Genomic DNA, 19,536 nt, shown 5'->3' with positions numbered 1-19,536 from the left:
TCATACCTCTTGTGCTGTGGTATGGCTAATTTCATGTGTCCAGCACCTTTTGTCTTTGGACTGGAAAAGTCCGTCAGTGGATCACTTAAAAATCCCTGACAATGGGATAAAGTCAATGGAGCAGGTGAGCTCCTGGGAACTCTGAAGCTTTTTCATTATCAGTGAGACTTCAGAAAAGCTACCTGAACCAGGAGGAGCTTCCTGCATCTATTGCTTGCTTTGGTTTGCAGTCTGTCCTGCCCTTTTCTTGAAGAAAAAATGGTTCAGTAGCATCAGCAATGTCGCCAGGATTATGCTCATACTTTTTCAAGTGTCCTTATAAAAAGGAAATAATAGATTTGGAGCTTTGTTTTATTATTAGCAGAAGGTCGCTGCTGCATTAAGCTTTAATATGTATAATTTAAACAATATTGGTTCCATCTCCTGTAAAACTATGGGAACGTGACGTTTTGTAACAAGCTGAAATGGTTTACCTCTGTACTTTCTGTTGTTAGTTACTTTCCGGTGAGTACAAGTTTAGTCCTGCTATGTTGCTGTGAAGGGTCGTTTGTCCTCACCATCCTGAGGAAGAGGAAGCAAAATAGCAGTCAGTGGAGAGAGCGCCTGGGTTATAATCAGAATACTCTCAGGGTAAAATTGTTAGCATCTGAGCTGTGACTAAGAGTTTATACTAGACTTTTGTCTTGTTTCATTGCTGATAGAGCTACTCTTCATGAAGATCTTTTAAAAAGGAAGCTGAGAAAAACACCTACTCGCTCCTGCATTTCCGTATTCCAAGGGAGGGATTCTTAAATGGCTCGGAAAAAAGGTGTATTTACTGTTTTCCTGGATTTTACTGCAAATGTTTCTTGCTCTTGCTGGCAAGATGGTTCAAGTTAGTTAAAACACAATAGACGTCATAAAAAAAAAGTCAAAGTGAAAATAACTTTTGGTTTTTTACTTTCTTAGATATGTGATTATATCCATCTATGTTTTTGTTTCCTTTTATGTCACTTTAATGCGGCGAAGACTGTCAGCTCTGTTTAGGAAAATAGTTTTCATAAGACTTTGCAATAGCATGGACTTGGCTATAACATGCAGGCAAGAAAAAGGGCATAACCCTTTATTTTTATCTTGCAAAGCTCCTCTTAAAACTTAGGAGTTAAAGAATTAAATTAAAGCTGAAAGGCTTTTCTTTTTTTTTTTTTTTTTTGAGTACTTGATTCTCAAGCTGTTTATCGCAGTCCATCATTATCGCAACGGCAGCTGTAGTATTTTGGTCATAGTTTTTCCATGCCAAGATAATGGAAGGTTTAGACAGCTTTTTGGGAGAAACCCAGGGCTGGGTCTCCAGGTGCTCCTGGCCTGTCTGGGATATTTCGTAACAGGGGAGAGTCTGTGCTTGATGCCAGCCTCCACCCACGGGGTCCGGCATCTTCCCAGCTCTTAGTTTTTTCTACTCCATCTGGCTGGAGCACCAACACCAGTCTTTACTGTCTAAAGGAAGATGGAGGCTTGGATCCTGGGTGTGCAGATAGCTGTGTGTGATCACAAGACACGGTATCTGTGGCCTCAGCCTTGAGCAGTAAACCAGCCCTTGCTGGTGTAGTCATGTTGACTCTTAGAGCATCGCTGTAACACCGTGTTCTTGACCTGCACAAAGAAAATGTAAGGTCAGTGGTTTTATTGAAGGAAATGGTGCAGCTCGCAGGGTTTTCCAATCCTGACAAGGTTTTCAGCAAAAGTCTAGAGGACCCAGCTTCTGAGATTCTCTACATTTTATGTGTGTTATACTGAAAATGCTTAGAAAGCAGCTGACTTGCCGAAACGTCTTGTGACAAGTGCTGACAGACTGAAGAACAACAGCTGGAGAACCTACCCTGAGGCAGGAGATGTGAATACAACAGCAGCAGATCTTTCAGTTTCTACTGGTTGACTCATGTCCACTGAGAACTGGATGTGGAGAGGCCTCCAGAAATTCAGATTTTCTTGCCATAACATTGCAAACGTGATGACAGAAACCATGAAATAGAATAGTGCAGGACACTCAAAATGGCATCCCCACTACAGCCATCAGTTTGCAGGCTTAGACTAAATGATAGTTTAATGATTCCTTATCTAAAGGAAGGTGATAAAGCAACTGTCTTCATCAGTGAACAGTCATTTCTGTCAGACATTTGGAGTTCTTTCTGTTAAGGACATGATTTTATTCCAAACAACCTCCTGTTCCCTGAGTTGTACACTAAGTGTGTGCCTTCTTTCACTAGATGTGGCGTAGTCAAAGTTTCCTGAGCCCTAGCTTTCACTGTACACACAAAGCTCTGTGTTAAGTTGATTAAAAAATAAATGAATAAAAAATCAACCCCCAATTTAATCCAGAAACTTTCCAGATTCATGTAACTTAATACTTTTTATCACTGTTGCACACATCCACAAAAATATATGGTCATATTTATATAGTGGCATTTACCGAAGGTGCTGTTTTGAAATGCTGTTTAGTGAAATCAAGAGGGTTGGGCAAAGGGAGGTGGGGTAAGCAGGTACTTGAAGCTTAATCACCTGAACGAAGCCAGGCAAACACAAGTGACAAGATTTTGAAAGTATGAGATGATCCAAGTAGCAGTTCAGGCTAAATCAGATAAAATATGCTGCAATGTATGGTTTGAATATAGAGTAGATATGTGAGAACTCTGTTATTAAAAATCACAATATTTTTTCCCATTAGGAATTTTAGCTGAGCGAAGGAACTCAATTAAATGCTGGCGTGTTGTATAACTTCACAGACATGCTTTTATAACATGAGGTTAGAGACTTAAATGGATCGCTACCATAGTATTCATGGTCTGTTTTGGGCTAATCGTTATCCAAGTTATTTTTTGCTTCTTGGACGTTCCTTGGACTTTTGCAGTCTGAAGGCAGCAAGGATTGGTATCTCTCAGTTCCTTGGTCAGAGGAATTTTTCAGGGTTGTCCCGTTTTCTTTTGGTTGGGCTTTTTGTGTGTGTTTTTCCTGTTGACAGTGAAGAGATTCTTCTCCTTGGCAGGCAAAATCCTGCTCTGACTCATTTCCAGTTCTTAATCATAGAATAGTTTATAAGACAGACAGGAATTGTTCATACAAAGATGAATATGTTCTCCAGTTGATTTTCAATACTTGTGATTGATCCCATTTTTGGGATTTTATATCAAGAAGAAAATGCAGGCAGCTTTTCTTGGTTTAAGGCCTTCCATGGGGCCTGTTCTGTCACTGAGCTTTTCCTGTTGAGGAGCCGTGGTTTTCCCACTGCTGTGCTCAGGCGGTGGGGGCTGGAGGGAAGGTCCCTGAGGGGTCAGGCCGGGGTGTTGGGAGTGCCTCACAGGTGGCTCCAGGGTGGGATGGGGTGATCATACAGCATAGACGATGATGATTCTGTCGGTGGCCTTTTTTGCTTAGATGTTTGTTGAAAAGGACAGGAAGGAAACTGCTGTGGAGAAAGAATGATCGCTAATTACTTTTGGGAGTGAAGACTAAGGAGGAAATGGCAAACCAGTGTGAAAATTATATTTATTGTGAACAGGAATATTATCACAAGAAATAATGGTCTGTTACTTAGATTTATTCCTGTTCTGCTTGTGTCCAGTGTTTTAATTTCAGATGATTGAAGAGCAAAAATGATGAACGTGGTTTTATGTTATGTTGCATTATTGCGAACTGTTGTGAAGTCCATATGATAAAATCTTAAGGACAACTTTTGATACGAATTTGCATCAGAGACTACAGTTTGTAACACAAAACTTATCAAATTCAGTTTCAGGCTTTATAAAAAGCTTTCAGTTGATGTTCATGAAAGCTGTTTCTAAACAAACAATCCCAAACTTTGGCCAGGTCTGTGCTGCAGAACGTCTTGCCAGCGAGCACTGTATCAGCCAGGGGTGTGGAAAAAAGTCATACATCCTCGCTGACATCGACACGTTGGCAAAACCCCAGGTGTGGATGCAGCTATGCCAGCAGAAGAGAGCTTTTATCATCTTAGCTTATGTTGTTTAGGGAGGTGATGCAACTCCGCCAGCAGAAAACTCTTCTCTTGGCAAGCGCTGTGGGCGTAGGAGGCTCTGCCAGCGGAGCTGCAGCAGCGAGGCTCCGTGCCACCGGCCAGCGTTGCAGCAGCTGCCACGGGAAAAGAAGAGACTCTTTGGACAAAAGAGGGACCTCTATCTTTTCATTTTTACAAGTAGTTGTTGATGAGGAACAGAGTGGAAAGAGTGACTCAGATTTTAAAATTAAGTTTTAATGTAAAAAATGTGTTTAAGCCCTATGGTTTTAGGATATCACTGGTCCTGTAATTGTTGTCTGCATGTCACTGGGTTGCAGGGTTTGAGTGCTGCAGTATGCGCAAGCATCTGTATTTTGTAAAGCTTTTAGGGCTGGTAAAGGTATGAGTTTCTGTGAAAGCAGTGGAAAACCTTCTGTCTGTAAACTTAGGAAGACAACTGTAATCACATTTACATTCCCATCATATTTGGATGTGACCACTAGCACTAGAGCATCTTCATGTTTAAATGAAAGTTTAGATTTCTCAGAATGGAGTGTTTATATTTTACAGGAAGACAGAGTTAGGATTCCTGCAATGCCTACGCACACACACAGAGTCATTTTCTTCTCTTGCGTTTGACTAGCTGGTGGCAAGATTTTATAAAACTGCAGTTTTTCATAACATTGAAAAACAAAGATTTTAAGGGAAAAACATTGTAAGAAGTAAAGACAAAATCAAACCATAAATACTGAAGAACAGAATGGAGGCTCTTAGTCTCTGATAGTAATTACCAGTTAAGATGAGGATTGGTATGTGTACGTTGACTTTCGTGGCAGCTGTGCGTACATGCACGAGAGAAGCCCGTGTTTTGAAGCTTTGAACAAAGCAGTTGTGCATGTGATCACTGTGTGCACTTTGAGAACTCCGCTGAAGGCTTATGGAAGAGCAGCACCATGCCAGACTAAGTTTGTTCAGTTTGTTATGAAAATGTTTTGAAACTAGTTGCTCTGTCATTCTACATGGCTTGTAACCTAAAAGTAATTGCCTGGCGTTACTGGAAGCAGAATGATTCGACAGCCCAACTTGCACTGCTATAGTTAAAATCCGTCAATGTTTCCATTACAAACTTGGAGGGAGGCTTTAATCTTTTTCCCATTTTAAATAATAGCTGGAAGAAATTCTAGATCAGCGTTTCAACTCAGAGTATAAATCTTGGGGAAGAGATTTGATGTTTCTAAAAATCTTTATTTAAAAACAAACAAAAGCCCCAGCTCTATGGCAATGATAAATTGATAATCAGGTTTGAAATTTGAAATGATCAGGAGTATGTGCTTGGTGGTTTGTGGTGGGTTTTTTTTTTTTTGGTCATTTTCAGCTCACTTCAATGTTTCTACATATCTATGTTGATTTTATAGCGAGTGTTTCAGTTTGCTGTTCCTGGCTGTTATTGCTGCATAATAAACTTTGCAATATGCCAAACTGGAAGATTTCAAAACTTTCATAGGGAAACAAAAAGGCAACACGTAGTTATCATGAAGTATCTGATATAAGACATGCCTTTTTACTTTTTCCCACTCACAATTCATTCCAATTTCCCGAGGTTATCTCCAAAATAGTTTCACTTTTCTTATTTAGTAAGGCTGTAGTTTCATGGATGCTTTAAACTGAGGTAAGCTATAATCCCCTCCTTTTTGCCCGCACATTCCTGCTCCCTGCCTTGTGACAGCCAAAGCTTTTGCGTAGCACAAAACCACATATGGTGAACCAGATCAGGGAAGATAATTTTTTGGTTCGGGCTGTGGCTGCCCTAGTACGAGTCCAAAGATGAGGGCGGCACCGGGATGGGAACAAGTGAGTCTACACTGACATCTACTTTATATTCCACTTTATTTTTCTCCCCCACTGCTCCTTTCCTCTGCGGCTCACAAGGCGGTTCTTCCCGTGGAACTTCTCGAGCTGCAGGGGCTCAGGGTTTTGCAGGAAAGGAACCACCGTGTGCAGCCAGTTCTTTCTATCAGTGAAAACCTTGTAGTCACAAGACTTCTACTGGTAACTTTAGCTCTCTAGTAAATTTGTTAAAGTATTCCTCTTTTACAACACCGGAGAGCTGGCTATAATCCTTTCTGTACCACGTGCTGATATAGTGTTGTTAATGCAAATCGTTAAGGCTGCTCTTCTGCAGATTTTCTCTGTAACCTTTTTATGTTCCGTTAGGGTCTGATTTTAAGAACAATAGCATTAGATACCTTCAGGACTAGGTAGAAGTGCTTATGTGCTTACATCCTTTTGAATTTTTTGCCATCATACAGAATCTTTTTCTTGAGACTCTTAAAATAATTCACAAATACAGGGATCAGTGGCAGTACGACAATTCTGCCAAGGCACACAGTTAATGTAAAGTCTAGTCCTTAAGCTGTCTGTGCTCCCCTTCTATATTAAAAAAAATAAAAGCATTATTGTGTGAAGTGCTAAAAGCCAGAAAAGATGCAAAAGAGGCTTCTAATTATAATTATGTTTCTGGATAGATTAAGGAAATAGCGTAACCTTCATGTCTGCCAGAATAATTCATTTGACATGTGGAATATTCATAGTGATGTAAACTTAGTTTATCCTTGCTGAAACCTAGAACAACAATATCTCTTATTTCGTTTTCATACCAGATGCCACAATGAAGAGTGATAAAATCCTATGAGTAATATTCAGCAGAAGTTATATATAATTTGAGCCTGTGTCATGCATTGAGTGTGCTTCAGATGGTGGTTGGGTGTATTAGAATGGGCCTGTGAATCCTGTCCCGAACGGGGTGTGAAAGCAGGTGTATTTAAAGTACATGAGTAATTACGTACAGATTTAACACAGTGCTCCAAATGGTAAACAGGCTCCTGTAGACTGAGCTAATGTGCATGCTGTGATTGCGATCTCTGGTTTCCTCTAACGTGCTTTTTCCTTTGCAGCAGTCCATTGTACCAGCCCACCCAATGGCTCCTCCTAGTCCCAGCACCACCAGCAGTAATAACAACAGTAGTAGCAGCAGCAACTCAGGATGGGATCAATTAAGTAAAACAAACCTTTACATCAGAGCACTGCCTCCAAACACCACTGATCAGGACCTGGTAAAATTATGCCAACCGTAAGTACTATGCTTCAATATATATTATTATGTCATACCTTAAAAGCTTATAGTAGGTATACAAAATGAGCATTTGGATTATGAGGGAAGAAGAACAGATTTGTAAATAAAAATCCTTGTGCTGTAGTACGATAAAGTTTCAACTTCCTTAGCAACCAGAAGGAAAAGAATGTATTTGGCACTTTGAAGAAGCGAAGAAAAGTCAAAATATAGTGGTGAACAGAAACAACCTATTGCTTTAGTGTAAACTATAATCACTTGTACTGCTGCCTGGTGCTTTTGAAATCACAGATAAATGAAAATTAACACCTGAATATGAAACTTGCTATTAAGAACCTGCAACAGAGGGTCCTCTGTTCACTACTAAGATAATCTGTTGATGCAAACTCCTCAAGTAATTGTTCCGTATCACTGTAAATTACGGTGTGCATTTGAATGCTTATGCTAGTTTCAGGCTACTTTATGTTGACTGCACAACTATATTTATGATTAGAAATAGTCAGTGCACGTAAGAATCCTCTCTAGTGGCTGGAGTTCTAGGTAGACTTGGCTTAGCAGGGGGTTTTCATGCAGTATTGTTAACATGAGGGTTTTTTTTTGCTTGTGTGAGTTTTTGGTTTTGTTACTTAATTTTTACGGCAGTGCATGCCTTTTAGTTACTTTGAAATGTGGGTCAGATGTCAAGAGACTCTGCCACGATGTTGTTTATACACTGTTTAAAATCACCTTCCTTAAACGTTTTACTGAATTTTAAAAACCCTTAATACTTCCAAAATTCTTAGTGCATTTCCTGGATTGTTTTGAAATTGAAAGTACTTAGCTAAATTTTCAATACTACCGGTAGGAATGCACACAAATCTTTCTTAAATGTGTGGAGATCATTAAGATTTATATATAACACTACCATCTGAAATTCTCAAGGTAGTTTTATGTTCAATTTAGCAGATAACAAACTAGGAGTACACAAAAATATATATCAAAGATCACAACACAAGTTAACAAAATAGCTAGGAAAACCTGTAATTCTTGGATCCCACCTTATTTGAGATGCCTTAGTTTTCGAATATTACAAAAAATCTGATACCTGATTTATAGAGATTTTTCTTTTTTCTTTTTTAAGCAAAACTTGAACTTTCAGGATAGCAGTCACATATCAGTCATACTAATGGTATAATAAAAACAACCTGCTCTCAAGTCTTTAGAGAAAAAAATTTCCATTTGATCATTTTCCCAACAACAAATGAAATCCATGTGCTTTACAGAAAAAATGACAGATTATCAATCTGTGCAAAGATTCATTGATAAATTAAATATTTTTACAGCTTCCCTTGTGACAATGACTTCTTGTCATTTGTGTTTTAGTTGCAAATGCATGGTTTACGGAAGTGGATTTTTCCTTCCCTTTTTTGTCTTTTGAACTGGTGAAGAAACCTTGGCCTGCACACTCATGTTATGTTAGGACAGAGTTGTGAGGTTATTCTGCACTGGAGCCGCCCAGTAACTACTATTTGTGCGGTGGTTACTATAGCTCCTTAATCTCTTTCTGAAGACATTTTGGTTTGCACAGTCTTACGTGTCATCGATTCATGAACATCTTAGAGAAAGTATGTTCAGTCCCTTACTGTAACTGATTCTTTTGCACTTGGATAGCCAAAGTTTCTGATTTTGCTGTTCAATATATAATTGTGGGTGGAACAGAATTAATTTTGTAATTAAAGGCAAGAACTGCAGCCATGAAGTTATTAAATCAATTCTGACGTGAATTTACAGATTTGGAAGGTTGTGGCATTTCTTCCTGTGAGATATTTCTCTCTGAAATGTCTTGCGTGAAAGGAAAAGAGGCCCTGTTTCAAAATTCTCCATTTCTGCTGAGGAACCATGTGAGATGTCCAGAAATTTTGGGCTTGGAACATCTTTTAAAAATCTGGGTAGTCTATTAAGAGCCTTAGGCATCTCTGCTAACATAGCCCCTTAGCAACTAACCTGCTGCTGTAAGACAGAAATGACAATGCTCTCTCCTTGTTCACAGAAGCTCAGTAATCCACTTTTACAGACTATGGAAAGTTTCACATGCAAAATAGTTCCTTCCTACAAATCTGCCTAAACTTCTTAGACATGGAGGCCAAGATACTCTTGAAAGTGAACCTACCATGTACATTGTTTAAGCTGAGACAATATAAAATAAATGGAGAATAAAATCTTGGACACACAGAAGTCAGTGAAGAAACTGCTGTTTACCCCGGAGCCTTGAAATATTTTCATTAGTTCTTTCCAAATGTCTCAGATTTTACTTTAGAGTAATTTTAGCTCCTTTTCCCCATATAGAATGGATGTCACTGTCCTAAGAGGATGTCCATTGGAGTTCTTGATGCTAAGGTTTAATGGAAAGGCCGCTGAGTGTATTGCAGAAATGGTCTTTCTAGCTGGCAATAAGCAGTGACAGAAAAAGGTCACTGGCTTTTGTTTCATATCTTTTGGCTGTTGTCATACAAGGCAGAATAACACCTGTGGGTTGAGGAAATTATGGTTGGAAAACGTCATTGTCACTATGAATGCCAGAAACATCCCATCTGCACAGATTTTCCCTCTGGTCATCATGGACTTTTATAATATACTGTGTTGAGATGTTATTTTCAGTGATAGTTATTGTAGAGCAATATTGCTTTCAATGTAATCCCTCAGAATGCAAGGTACAAAAATCTACAGAGTTCTTGTGTGTGAGTCTGGTTATACAGTGATTTTTATTTGCTTTAGTCAATATGTTTACTTTAGTTCTTGCTCACAACAGCTAGCAGTGCTAATTTTGGCTATGTTTTTATTTTGATTAATTATTTTTGGTGAATCACAAGAGAAACCTCTTATCAAATTACAGAAGTGTTGGGTTTGCTTTCCTGTTGTAGCACAGCTGTGCAGTATTTACAAACACAGTTGGCAAATGTTCATCAGTTTTGTGGAAAAGTACTTTCCTGGCAAGAGTGCAATTTGCCAATACACGTCTCTACAAATCTGCTCTCCACCTTCATCGGCTTGGTTCTTTCTAGTGCTCTATTCAGTGAAGCTTTCTCCTCTTTTCCAAGATGAAAAGAGTGTACTATGATTTTACGTGGGAGTACAGCTATTTTCAGACAGTTTTACTGGTTTTGTTTGGGAAATGAAGCAGCCACGTTTCTGAATAGTTCATTCAAACTTGAGCCTGCTGCTCCAGTTCTGCATTGGGAAAGCAAATTTCTTCATATCAGTTGTGCCAGAGGCAGAAGTGTGGGGAAGAATAAGGTAGGTATTATGTTTGTTGCAATGATGTTAGAACAGCCAACCCAGAAGCAGAGCCTGGAGTGTTGGGGGACACCACGTGAGTCAGTCCTGGCCATAAAAGCGTTCCATTGGGTATGTAAGGGTAGGCAGAGCGATTGATGCAATGGCCCACAGATACTGTCTTTTACATGGGAGGCTAGACAGGAGTAAACAGCTAAATAGAAGGACGGGCATGGAGGAGAGGAAAAATTAAAGAGCCGATGAGCGCGGTTTGGAGAAGACTGCAGGAAGCCGCCCAACATCAGCCCCGGCTCTGAGGCTCGGACTGATTTTTGCAACCATCCTCTCTGCCTGATTCTGCTGTGCAGTTTCTTTTCCCAAACCAGCTGTTATGTTGGCTTTCTTTGCTTATGACTATATTATTTAGGCTTTAATTGTACTTTCTTATTCAGAGACTGTTAGGCAATCATTTATTGTGGCTTATTTAATGTATCTGAAGATGCAAGATTAAATCGATTCCAGTTATTCACTGAAATTGTTGAGACTGCTTACATGATTAGGGATTTAAGCAATTGTGTTTTAGGAGATTGAGCAGTGAGCTTCTGACTTGCTTTGACACATTTTCTAGGTGCTTTCCAGACTTTCACTAAGCACTGTGCTTTGCTGTGGATGACCATTGTGCCCAAGCCACATGGTTCCCTGTGCCTTTCACCGTCTTGCTTATAATTTACTTACTAGCCTGCAGCATGGCATCTCTGCAGCGCTGAATTTCTTCAGAGACCTGCTCTGGTGCCTTTTACATCATTAAATGACAATGATGCAGCACACCTTTCACACTCCTGACAATTGCCAGTCCCAGAGTGAGATTTGAAGCTCTGAGGCTTAACCCAGGTCTCCCCCATTCAGTTCAGCACAAATTATCACACCAGCCCACCTTTTGGTGTGCTCCTGTCCAGGCTGTTTTCTCATACCGTGTCACTTGTATCAAGCTATTTGTAGTCTATATGATATTTTTTTTTAAATCTGTTTTTGCATTGGACAGTTTTCACTTAAGGCTTCCCCCTTAAATTATTGCTATATGGTTGTAATGCAGGTTTTTAATGGTAATACCATTAGGAAAGCAGCTGGTTTAAAGTAACAAAGTTAGTGACATAATTAGCACAACAGACCGTTGTTCTGTGCCAGGATGGTCAGAACACAAAAACAGAACCTTGTAGCATCTGCCTTTGCTTACGTGTGTTGGGAAATCATGTTTCTTCTTGAGAGAGTATTTTAAGAATTCCATCCTAAATATTCCCGATCATGAACACAAGCATAGCTGAAACTAATGGCAGGCTAGTGGTGGGTTTGAAACGTTGGAGCCACTCATACTATAGAGCTTTGTTTCCACAATGTGGCAACTTTTTTTTTTTTTTTTGTAGTTACATGTTCTAATGTTTCCCTGTTTAGGGGCAAGAGCATGTAAGAGTTGTTTAAATTCCCTGCTCTTACTAAAACACAAGTTTTTACTAAGTCATACGGAATCCATTAGCATATTAATGTTTCCGTGTTCTTTGCTTGCCATGTAATTGTGACTTCTCCCTGTCCTGCCATTTCCCACCTCCTTCAAATACACTCAGGACTGAGAATTGGTGAACTGGAGCTCAAATGTTTACTGTAGCAGGGAGCTGTCGTCACTGAGGTCAGTTAAGAGCAAGGAATCTGCTAATTTCACTCAGCATATCTCATTAGAAAAAGGACATGGCCGGACTTCAGGAAAAGGCCCGATTGTCTTCTGCGTTTACCTCTTTTGGCAGAATGGTTTGGGCAGGTTACTGCTGCTCAGTGTCTGTAGAACATGAATCCAAGCACTTTAGATAGATGATGTGGGTCAGGGAAAGTGGAATGGAAGATTTCAAAGCTAACTTCTCCAATTTTTTTTTTTCCAAGTATTTTCTCTTCGTTCCTTTCTCCTTTATTCTCCGTTTTTCTTGCATTTTTCTTTCATGGTTTGTCAGCTACAGTGAAATATTGCATTTATAATTATGTGGACTATGATTTCATGTAATATAATTAAATGTGATATATCAGTGTCTCTGAAACTGTTCCCTTTGAGGTCAGTATTAATACTGATTATACTGGAGCAGGAACCTATCATTCTTATGCTTTTTAGGGTGGTTAGTTCTTTTAGGTGTTCATACATGCATTTTTTAAAAATAGTATTATTGCATACATCTCTGAATAATTAACACCAGGTTTACAGAATATCCTTTGGTTGCAGGAGGAGGTAGATTCTTCAGCAATTGAGCAGTATGTGATTGGTAATGTTTAGCTTTATGCTGTATGGTAGCAGCATCATCTTTTTCCTTATTCCTTCTTCAAGGACTGTGGTATGGTTTGGGTTTTGTATAATCTGCAGTAGAATTCCTTCAACTGTAAATTTTGATCCAGTTTTGCTCTTCAGAGCAAACACACCACCAAGAATGGTGAAGGTATGTTCCCTAGATGTAGAAACTGATTGTGCCGGTGCTGTGTTGCCTGTGCAGGGACATGCTGGTGTGGAACACAGTGCAGTGCAGCAGAGAAACACCCACAGTAACCTCAGGATCAGGCTTTAGGTAATCTCACTTGTGTTCTGCCCAGCTGATGCACCCAGTTTCACAGCTGGACAAACTGCCAGAGGAGGAGTTGCGTGCCAGTGTGGTGTGTAAACCGGCTCTGCTAGCGTCTGCGATGCTGGGATACGCAGGGCATATACAGATGTCTTAGCTGACGATCTTTTAAGAGGTTCCTATCAAAATCAGTATCCCATGCAGTGGAGGTGAGGTAGTATTCAGTTTTGTACGTCACTTTTGCCAGATACACTGGAGAGATACAGATCTGACATGGAGACTGAAATGCTTCTTTTTGTTGGGGCTTGACTTCCGCAGTCAATGGCCAGGCCTTTGCGTGGTGTGCCATGGGAATTGGGATTGGCCTGGATATGTGGTGTTTGGGTTAAATAGTCATTTCCTTTATATCTTAGCTACTGCTTTCACCAGTCATGTTATGAAGTGTCTAACCTGGTGTGATATAAGGGAAGACTCTGTTATCTTCCTTTCAATATTTGCAGTTTAATTAGACAGAAATGAAATTCAGACAGCTTTACGTTCATGATCAAATGAAATTCATGCTGAAATCACTGAGGAGTTCCAAAGTAGTTTTTTTTGTACAATAATGCCTTCTTGTAGAATGTCATTAGGAAGCCATGTGTATTTCTGAGAAAAAAAGTTAAAAAGTTGTCTTCTAGAGTTCTAGCCTCTGGATGCAGTCTCTTGAGATGCCTTGAATTTAAAACAACTATAGTTTTAATTTTCTCTTTCTGTTTTGTGATTAAGCAAAGAATGAAGTTTTTTGAACTCAGTATTTCATATAGCCTACCAGTAATCAGCAGTTCCCCTCAGCACAGCCTCTTAAAAAACAAGCAGTCTGAAGACAAATGCGGGGAGGAGCTCTGTGTCTGCCCTGTGGTCACAGATGCAGGGACCCAGCGATTGCACAAGCTCCATCTCCTCTAGGAGATGAGGGGTTTGTTGCTGCGTGGGGCCAGAGGAGAGGTGATCCCATGGAATTTCCTTTAGGAAGTGGGGGCGAGGGAGGAGAGTGGAAGGAATGTTTCAGCCACAGCTGCTTGTAAAAAAGCACTAGGAAAACAGATTGGTAAAAGTTACCACCATCGGAGATCTCTCGTTGGAAAACAAGAAGCTGATTTGGTAGTGTGGGGCCTGCAAAATCTGTGAGCGTTTGCAAATCTGCAGATATTTGTTGGACGGAGATGCAACCCTTGTTCCCTGTCACGGAGCCGCAGGAAAAAGCACTCCTGTGGCAGCTGGTGGAATGCCTTTGATCAAGGTCCTGGTCCCGAGCTGCCCCATGGCCAGGGCCCATCTCAGATGGGAGGTGATAGCACCACAGTTATTCAAAGGAGTAACCAGCAATTCAAGAACATTTTGAAGAGAATTGTTGGATTTTGGAGGACTACTGAAAATGGTAATTAGTACTGAAGGGGCTTTGTAGTGGGTTCCATGATGCAGTTACCATAAACTGTCCCTTCTGTTGGAGCCTGCTTAGGCAGGTGGCTCAGTCAGAAATCATTGCAGAACTGAATCAGCTTAGAGCCCAAGTTGACTTCTGCCCCAGTGTGCTTACATTAAACTTGCCCTTTTTCTCAGAATACCATTCAGCACAGAAAGCAGAATTGGTATTTGCAAACAGATTCTTTTATCTGAGGTCTTATATCTCATGTGGTTTCACATAACTCATAGAAATCTCGTGAAGTCTTGACTTTGTTTGCTAAAGGTTAGTTCTGCTTAGCTCTGATTTCTGTAATGTTAACTCCTTGAAATGAAAAAATGAGCCGTCTGATGTTGACACATTATAAGACCGGTTATTTTTTTGTAACCTTTCAGTATTTTTTCCCCACGCTGTTGTGAAGCTGCATTTAGGGTTGAGAAAGTAACACCCTCAAATCATATGCAACCCAGATAATAAACATCCATAGCAAATGGAAATTCAGATCCTATTACCTCCAATGAAACTTGTAATTAAGTAAAACAAGGAAGAAAAATCAGTGCTTACCATTTCCCACAAATTCTACCCTAAAATTCTGTTCTGTTTTGACATTTAAAAGATGTTGGTTGCCTCAGTTCAGTTTGAGCAGTGCCTCACACAAAACCCAGACCAACCCTGTAGAAAACTAAATTTCTAAAGGGCTGCTGGGGGCAGAATTATCATTTGATCATTTAAATATCTAAATATCTGATCTTTGCAGATAGATGTGCAGTACCTGGAAAAAAAGACAAACCTTAATTTAAATGTTGATAATGTTATGATACATGGACATAGAGCAAAAAGCAGTAATGAAAAACATAAAAAGAGAAGACTTGGATTGATTCGGGGTCTGTTTTAACACTTACTAATACAAATATTCCACTTGAAATAATCTGTGTGAGTTGAGTTAATCATTAGCAGAATCAATTTCAGTGGAAGAGTTATGTTCTGATTTGTACTCCTGTTCTACTCCTTCCACTTCCATTACTTCTCTTACTTTCATCTCGTTATTTTTCCAAAAGAGGAAAAGTTTGTAATCGGTTGTTTTGCTGCCACAGTGGAATTCCCCAAGCTAAACATTGTGTGTTATTTCACGAATTTTTTGAGTATTAATAATGACATTTAATTAATTGATCATTTGGCCATCTTAGTTGAAATACATTAGCCCAAAATGTGTGTTCTTTTACTTTTTTTTCAACTCTATACAGTTATACATACATCTTTTAAAAGACAGAGTATGGATCAGAATTTTTGCCTAGGACAACACTGTTGACTTAAGGCATTACACGTTATCAGCGTTTTAAATCCTAGTGCTGCTTTTTAGCTTAGACATAGTAACTCAAAAGCTTTAACAAGTCTGTCAAAGTATCGGCAATTATTGTGGTGCAAGGACTTTTTCTTTAATGTCTGAGTGAATGCAGCTGTGAAATAACTGTTATGTTAGTAGAGGATCTAAAACCAGGAGAAGAAAAAACGTGCTTAATACAGGGTAATACAAATATTGAAGGAATCTCAATTTTTTTATTTGTAAGCCCTAAATGTCAGGAAAAAAAAAATCTAAATACTGGAAAAAGAGCCAAGCTAATTATTTCTGGTTTCAAGGACTCTGCTGATAGAGGAACTGAAGAGCTTTTGGAACCTGGGACACAGAGTTTTACAGTTCAGTACATAGTTTTGTTTAGCATGTGTGTAATGAACTGGTGTGTTAACAAACCCAGTTTAGCACAGAAGTGCTTCCCTGTGCCCCTAAAGGGTGGCAAGCTTGAGTCCTGTTTGTTTGCAGTGTGCTTGCAAAGGCTTGACCTGAGGAAATGGGGAGCACCGATGGAAGCCCCTAGCTCCTCTTGCCAGTATCAGGGTTGAAAACCACTTAATGCTTGGTAGTGTGGACTTGAGATTTGTTTGACAGTGAAGGCTGAACTTTTCAGCTGTGTTATTGCACAGTGCTGGATAAACTCCATGATCTCTGGTTCTTTCTTTGGGTGTTTTGTTTTTCCTTCTTTTTAACCTGTAGCTGTGCAGTACTCCAAGGCAACATCTCCTGTGTTTTGTCTGAATGCCTTGGCTGAGTTGTGGAGAAGCTTCAGCAGAGAGAAGAGAGATTCTCTCCCTTCAAGGCCTGAGGGTGCCAGCACGGTGGGGTATCCAGTGGAGCTGACGTAGCAGAGTGTATTTCCTTCCCCCCATTGCTGTTTGTAGTACTGTGATCTGAAAGGAACTGTTTGTAAATCATGTGCATTTTTTTTGGCTACATATATCCTGTATTCAACCCCCTACATATCCCACACTTGAAGTTACTTGTTTTTATTGTGTGGCAGGCTTTGTATTAACTTTATTGTGAAGACTTTTTTATTTGTTGCCAAAAGCCTGTTTGCTATATTTTGAAGATCTCAAATACTGAGAGGGAAAGTGCTGTTGCATGTTCCTTTTTCTCAGTGGCAGTTTACGGGGCTTCCATGTTGCAGTACAGAGGTGCAGTACTGGGAGTGGAAGGCCATTAACCAGGACTGCCATTGAAAACAATCCATTGTCATACCAGGGCCTCAGCATGAATGTACTCTTTATTATGGAAATTAGGATCAATTCTTTTTGAACATCTTCCAAATATTCAGAGCTCTGACATTATAAAAAAATACAATAATCTGTCCCAGTGTTCCGTTCATCCCAAGTGAATTGCGTGTTACTTTGTTCCATGAGAAATTCTGAAGTTTTTTCCACCCATTTTGTTAATTGCTTATTCAGTTAAATATTTGTTAATTCTCTTTGAAGTCTAGGACACTGACTCTGAATTATGCAGTTTCGCAAATGTCATTAAATATTTTGAGAAGATTGGCCCTCCCAGGAAGAGGGGACAGTCCTGACTGTCACTAATCAACACTTGGATGGAGATTGAGGTTGTAGTCTAAGGAGCACGGGCTCACTGGGACAACTGAATTGGGTAGAATTGAGGAGGTGGAAAAGTAGTCAAGTTTCAGTAGATCACAGAAAGGCCCAAGTTTTCAAGATGTTCTTGGGTAGGTATCCAGGGTGATAAAAGTTTTTGGGTCTGATGCCTTTTTGAAAAAACAGGACTTAATTTTTTTCCTCTTATGTTCCTGTTTAACCAATAAAATGATGTTTTTTTGAAGTAATGACCTGAAGCAGATTCTGTGTTGGTCTATATCAGTATGGAACATGGGACTTCTGCTTTATTTGTGGTGGCTCTTTTGATCTTTTCTATCAAAACCATTGCTCTTTTTGTTGTTACTTCAAATTCATTGATCAAGTGACACTGTCTCAAGATAGAGCCTTCCACCTAAACTCACTTGGGTCCAAATCCCGCAATTAATCAGAGGAGATAAGAGGTTTAAACTTCTCTGTGGTTGTAGCTGAAAGGTGAGCAGTAGTGCGACTTTACTTTCAAAGGTAACTGGCTGCTGACCAAGCATCCTAGTGGTGTTAAAATGCTGGATATATGTTTTGGGAACCTTTTTAGGCTTTTTCATCTCATAGGATTAAAAAAAATGATAATTTAATTAGAAACAGAGCAGAATACATATAAATATATAGCTGTAAAGCCAGATGCTCAATTCTTTAGAATTGAGTTGCTGTGTACTTCACAATATACTAATAAAAAGACATCTGAAAAAGCAATCCAATTCTGTTTGTATCGTAACAATGAAAATATTTAAATTTTTTGCCATGAAAAACTGAAATTAGTTTCTCTGGATGAAAATTTACAGGTTCCTGTGATGGAAGACATTTTAGTGCTGTAAGGGCATTTTAGCTTAGCTGTTCTTTCTGTGATAGTTAGCGTGCCTTGGTTTTGCCCTTTACTAAAGTGAAGGGGCAGGAGGCAGCTTGAAGAGCAGAGGAAAGAGTAAGTTTTCATAATTTTATATTTTGGTCAGGAAGGAGTACTTCAGAGGGCAATGTTTTGTTTTGTTTTGTTTTTTCTGGTCATTTCCAAACTTCTGATTTCTTCAGTGGGACAGAATTTGCAGAAATTTAAATTGTTCCTCAGGGATTTAAGTGGATTTGTGTTTGGACCTGGGTCACTGGTGTGCTCCCTTCTTCAGGATCTTACAGTTGTGTTCTGCTCATGTTTGTGCCAAATATATGTGACAACTCTTGAGCTCAGCTTCTGCAGTGATGGAGGAAATGTGAGGCTGTTTCTCTCAAGTTGCTTTCCTCTGGTGGTAGAGGTCAACATTTGGCTGTGACGGATCTTTATTTTTTTGGCAGGCAGCGCTCTGACATTCTTGTTGCTGAGATCATCCCCACTAGGGCTTTCAGAGGAACATCTGACTGGGGCTCAAATTCTTCACCTTCTGCTGTTCTGACCGTGCAGTATGTTGTAGGAAAGGTCTCAATCCTTTACTATTAATAATTAATTTGCTTCTAGATGCCTTTTGTTGACTCAAAGATCTGTGAATTTGTGGTTTCTTCCTTTCACCTTGGCTTGGTTTCATGTTAAGGGTGTGGATTCTTTGATCCCAAGGATAATTTAAGAGGGGAAAAAAAAAAGTATCATTAAATTACTGCAGTCTGAGTCATACTTGGTCTGTGAGTTTAGTTCCCTGGCCTTCCCACACAGCATTTCCGACATGCCGCGAGCTGAGGGTGTGCAGGAAAGACTGTAGAGTGACCTAGATACTGGTTAGCTCCTTACTGATGAGGGACTTTCTGACACTGGGTGTAGCCATCGCCTCTTTGGATTCTCAGTCCTTTTCTGTGTGATAGCTGCATCCATTGCCTTTTCCTGTTTCTGAGTGGTTTTCATAAAAAATATTTTAAGATTTCTGTTTGGTTTGGTTTAAGCATTTATTTAGATAAATTTATGGGAAAAATTAGTAAATGAACTATTTTAGAATCTGAAGCGTATGCGTTGAGATTCATCTTCGAGTAGAAGTTACGGCTTCTTTCCTATAGTACCTTATCACTTCTAAGAGAAAAGTTCATTCTGCTGCTCTTTTGCAGGCAAAGAAATAGTCATCTCAGGCTCTTGATAATAAAAATGGTCTATAAAGCCCAGAAACACTGTGACCGTGTCACACAAGTTCCCTCATTGGCTTATGTTGTCGAATCTGTTCAGGAATGGTTGTGATACAGAACT

At 39.6% G+C, this 19,536-nt stretch overlaps 1 protein-coding gene across 4 annotated transcripts in view; it reads left to right on the top strand.

Moving 5' to 3' along the window:
• The window catches only part of RBMS1 (RNA binding motif single stranded interacting protein 1), a 146,382-nt gene that overhangs the window by 74,553 nt on the left and 52,293 nt on the right, over positions 1 to 19,536 (top strand). For all 4 annotated transcript variants that reach the window (XM_065840686.2, XM_065840684.2, XM_065840687.2 and 1 more), the window contains exon 2: positions 6,946 to 7,121. In XM_065840686.2, the coding sequence (XP_065696758.1) occupies positions 6,946 to 7,121 (176 nt within the window). The remainder of the gene's footprint in view (positions 1 to 6,945; positions 7,122 to 19,536) is intronic.

Source organism: Patagioenas fasciata, chromosome 7 (genome assembly GCF_037038585.1).
Source record: "Patagioenas fasciata isolate bPatFas1 chromosome 7, bPatFas1.hap1, whole genome shotgun sequence".
Classification (NCBI taxonomy): domain Eukaryota; kingdom Metazoa; phylum Chordata; class Aves; order Columbiformes; family Columbidae; genus Patagioenas; species Patagioenas fasciata.
The sequence above is the reverse complement of the archived record's forward strand: the minus strand, read 5'-3'. Positions and strand labels throughout refer to the sequence as shown.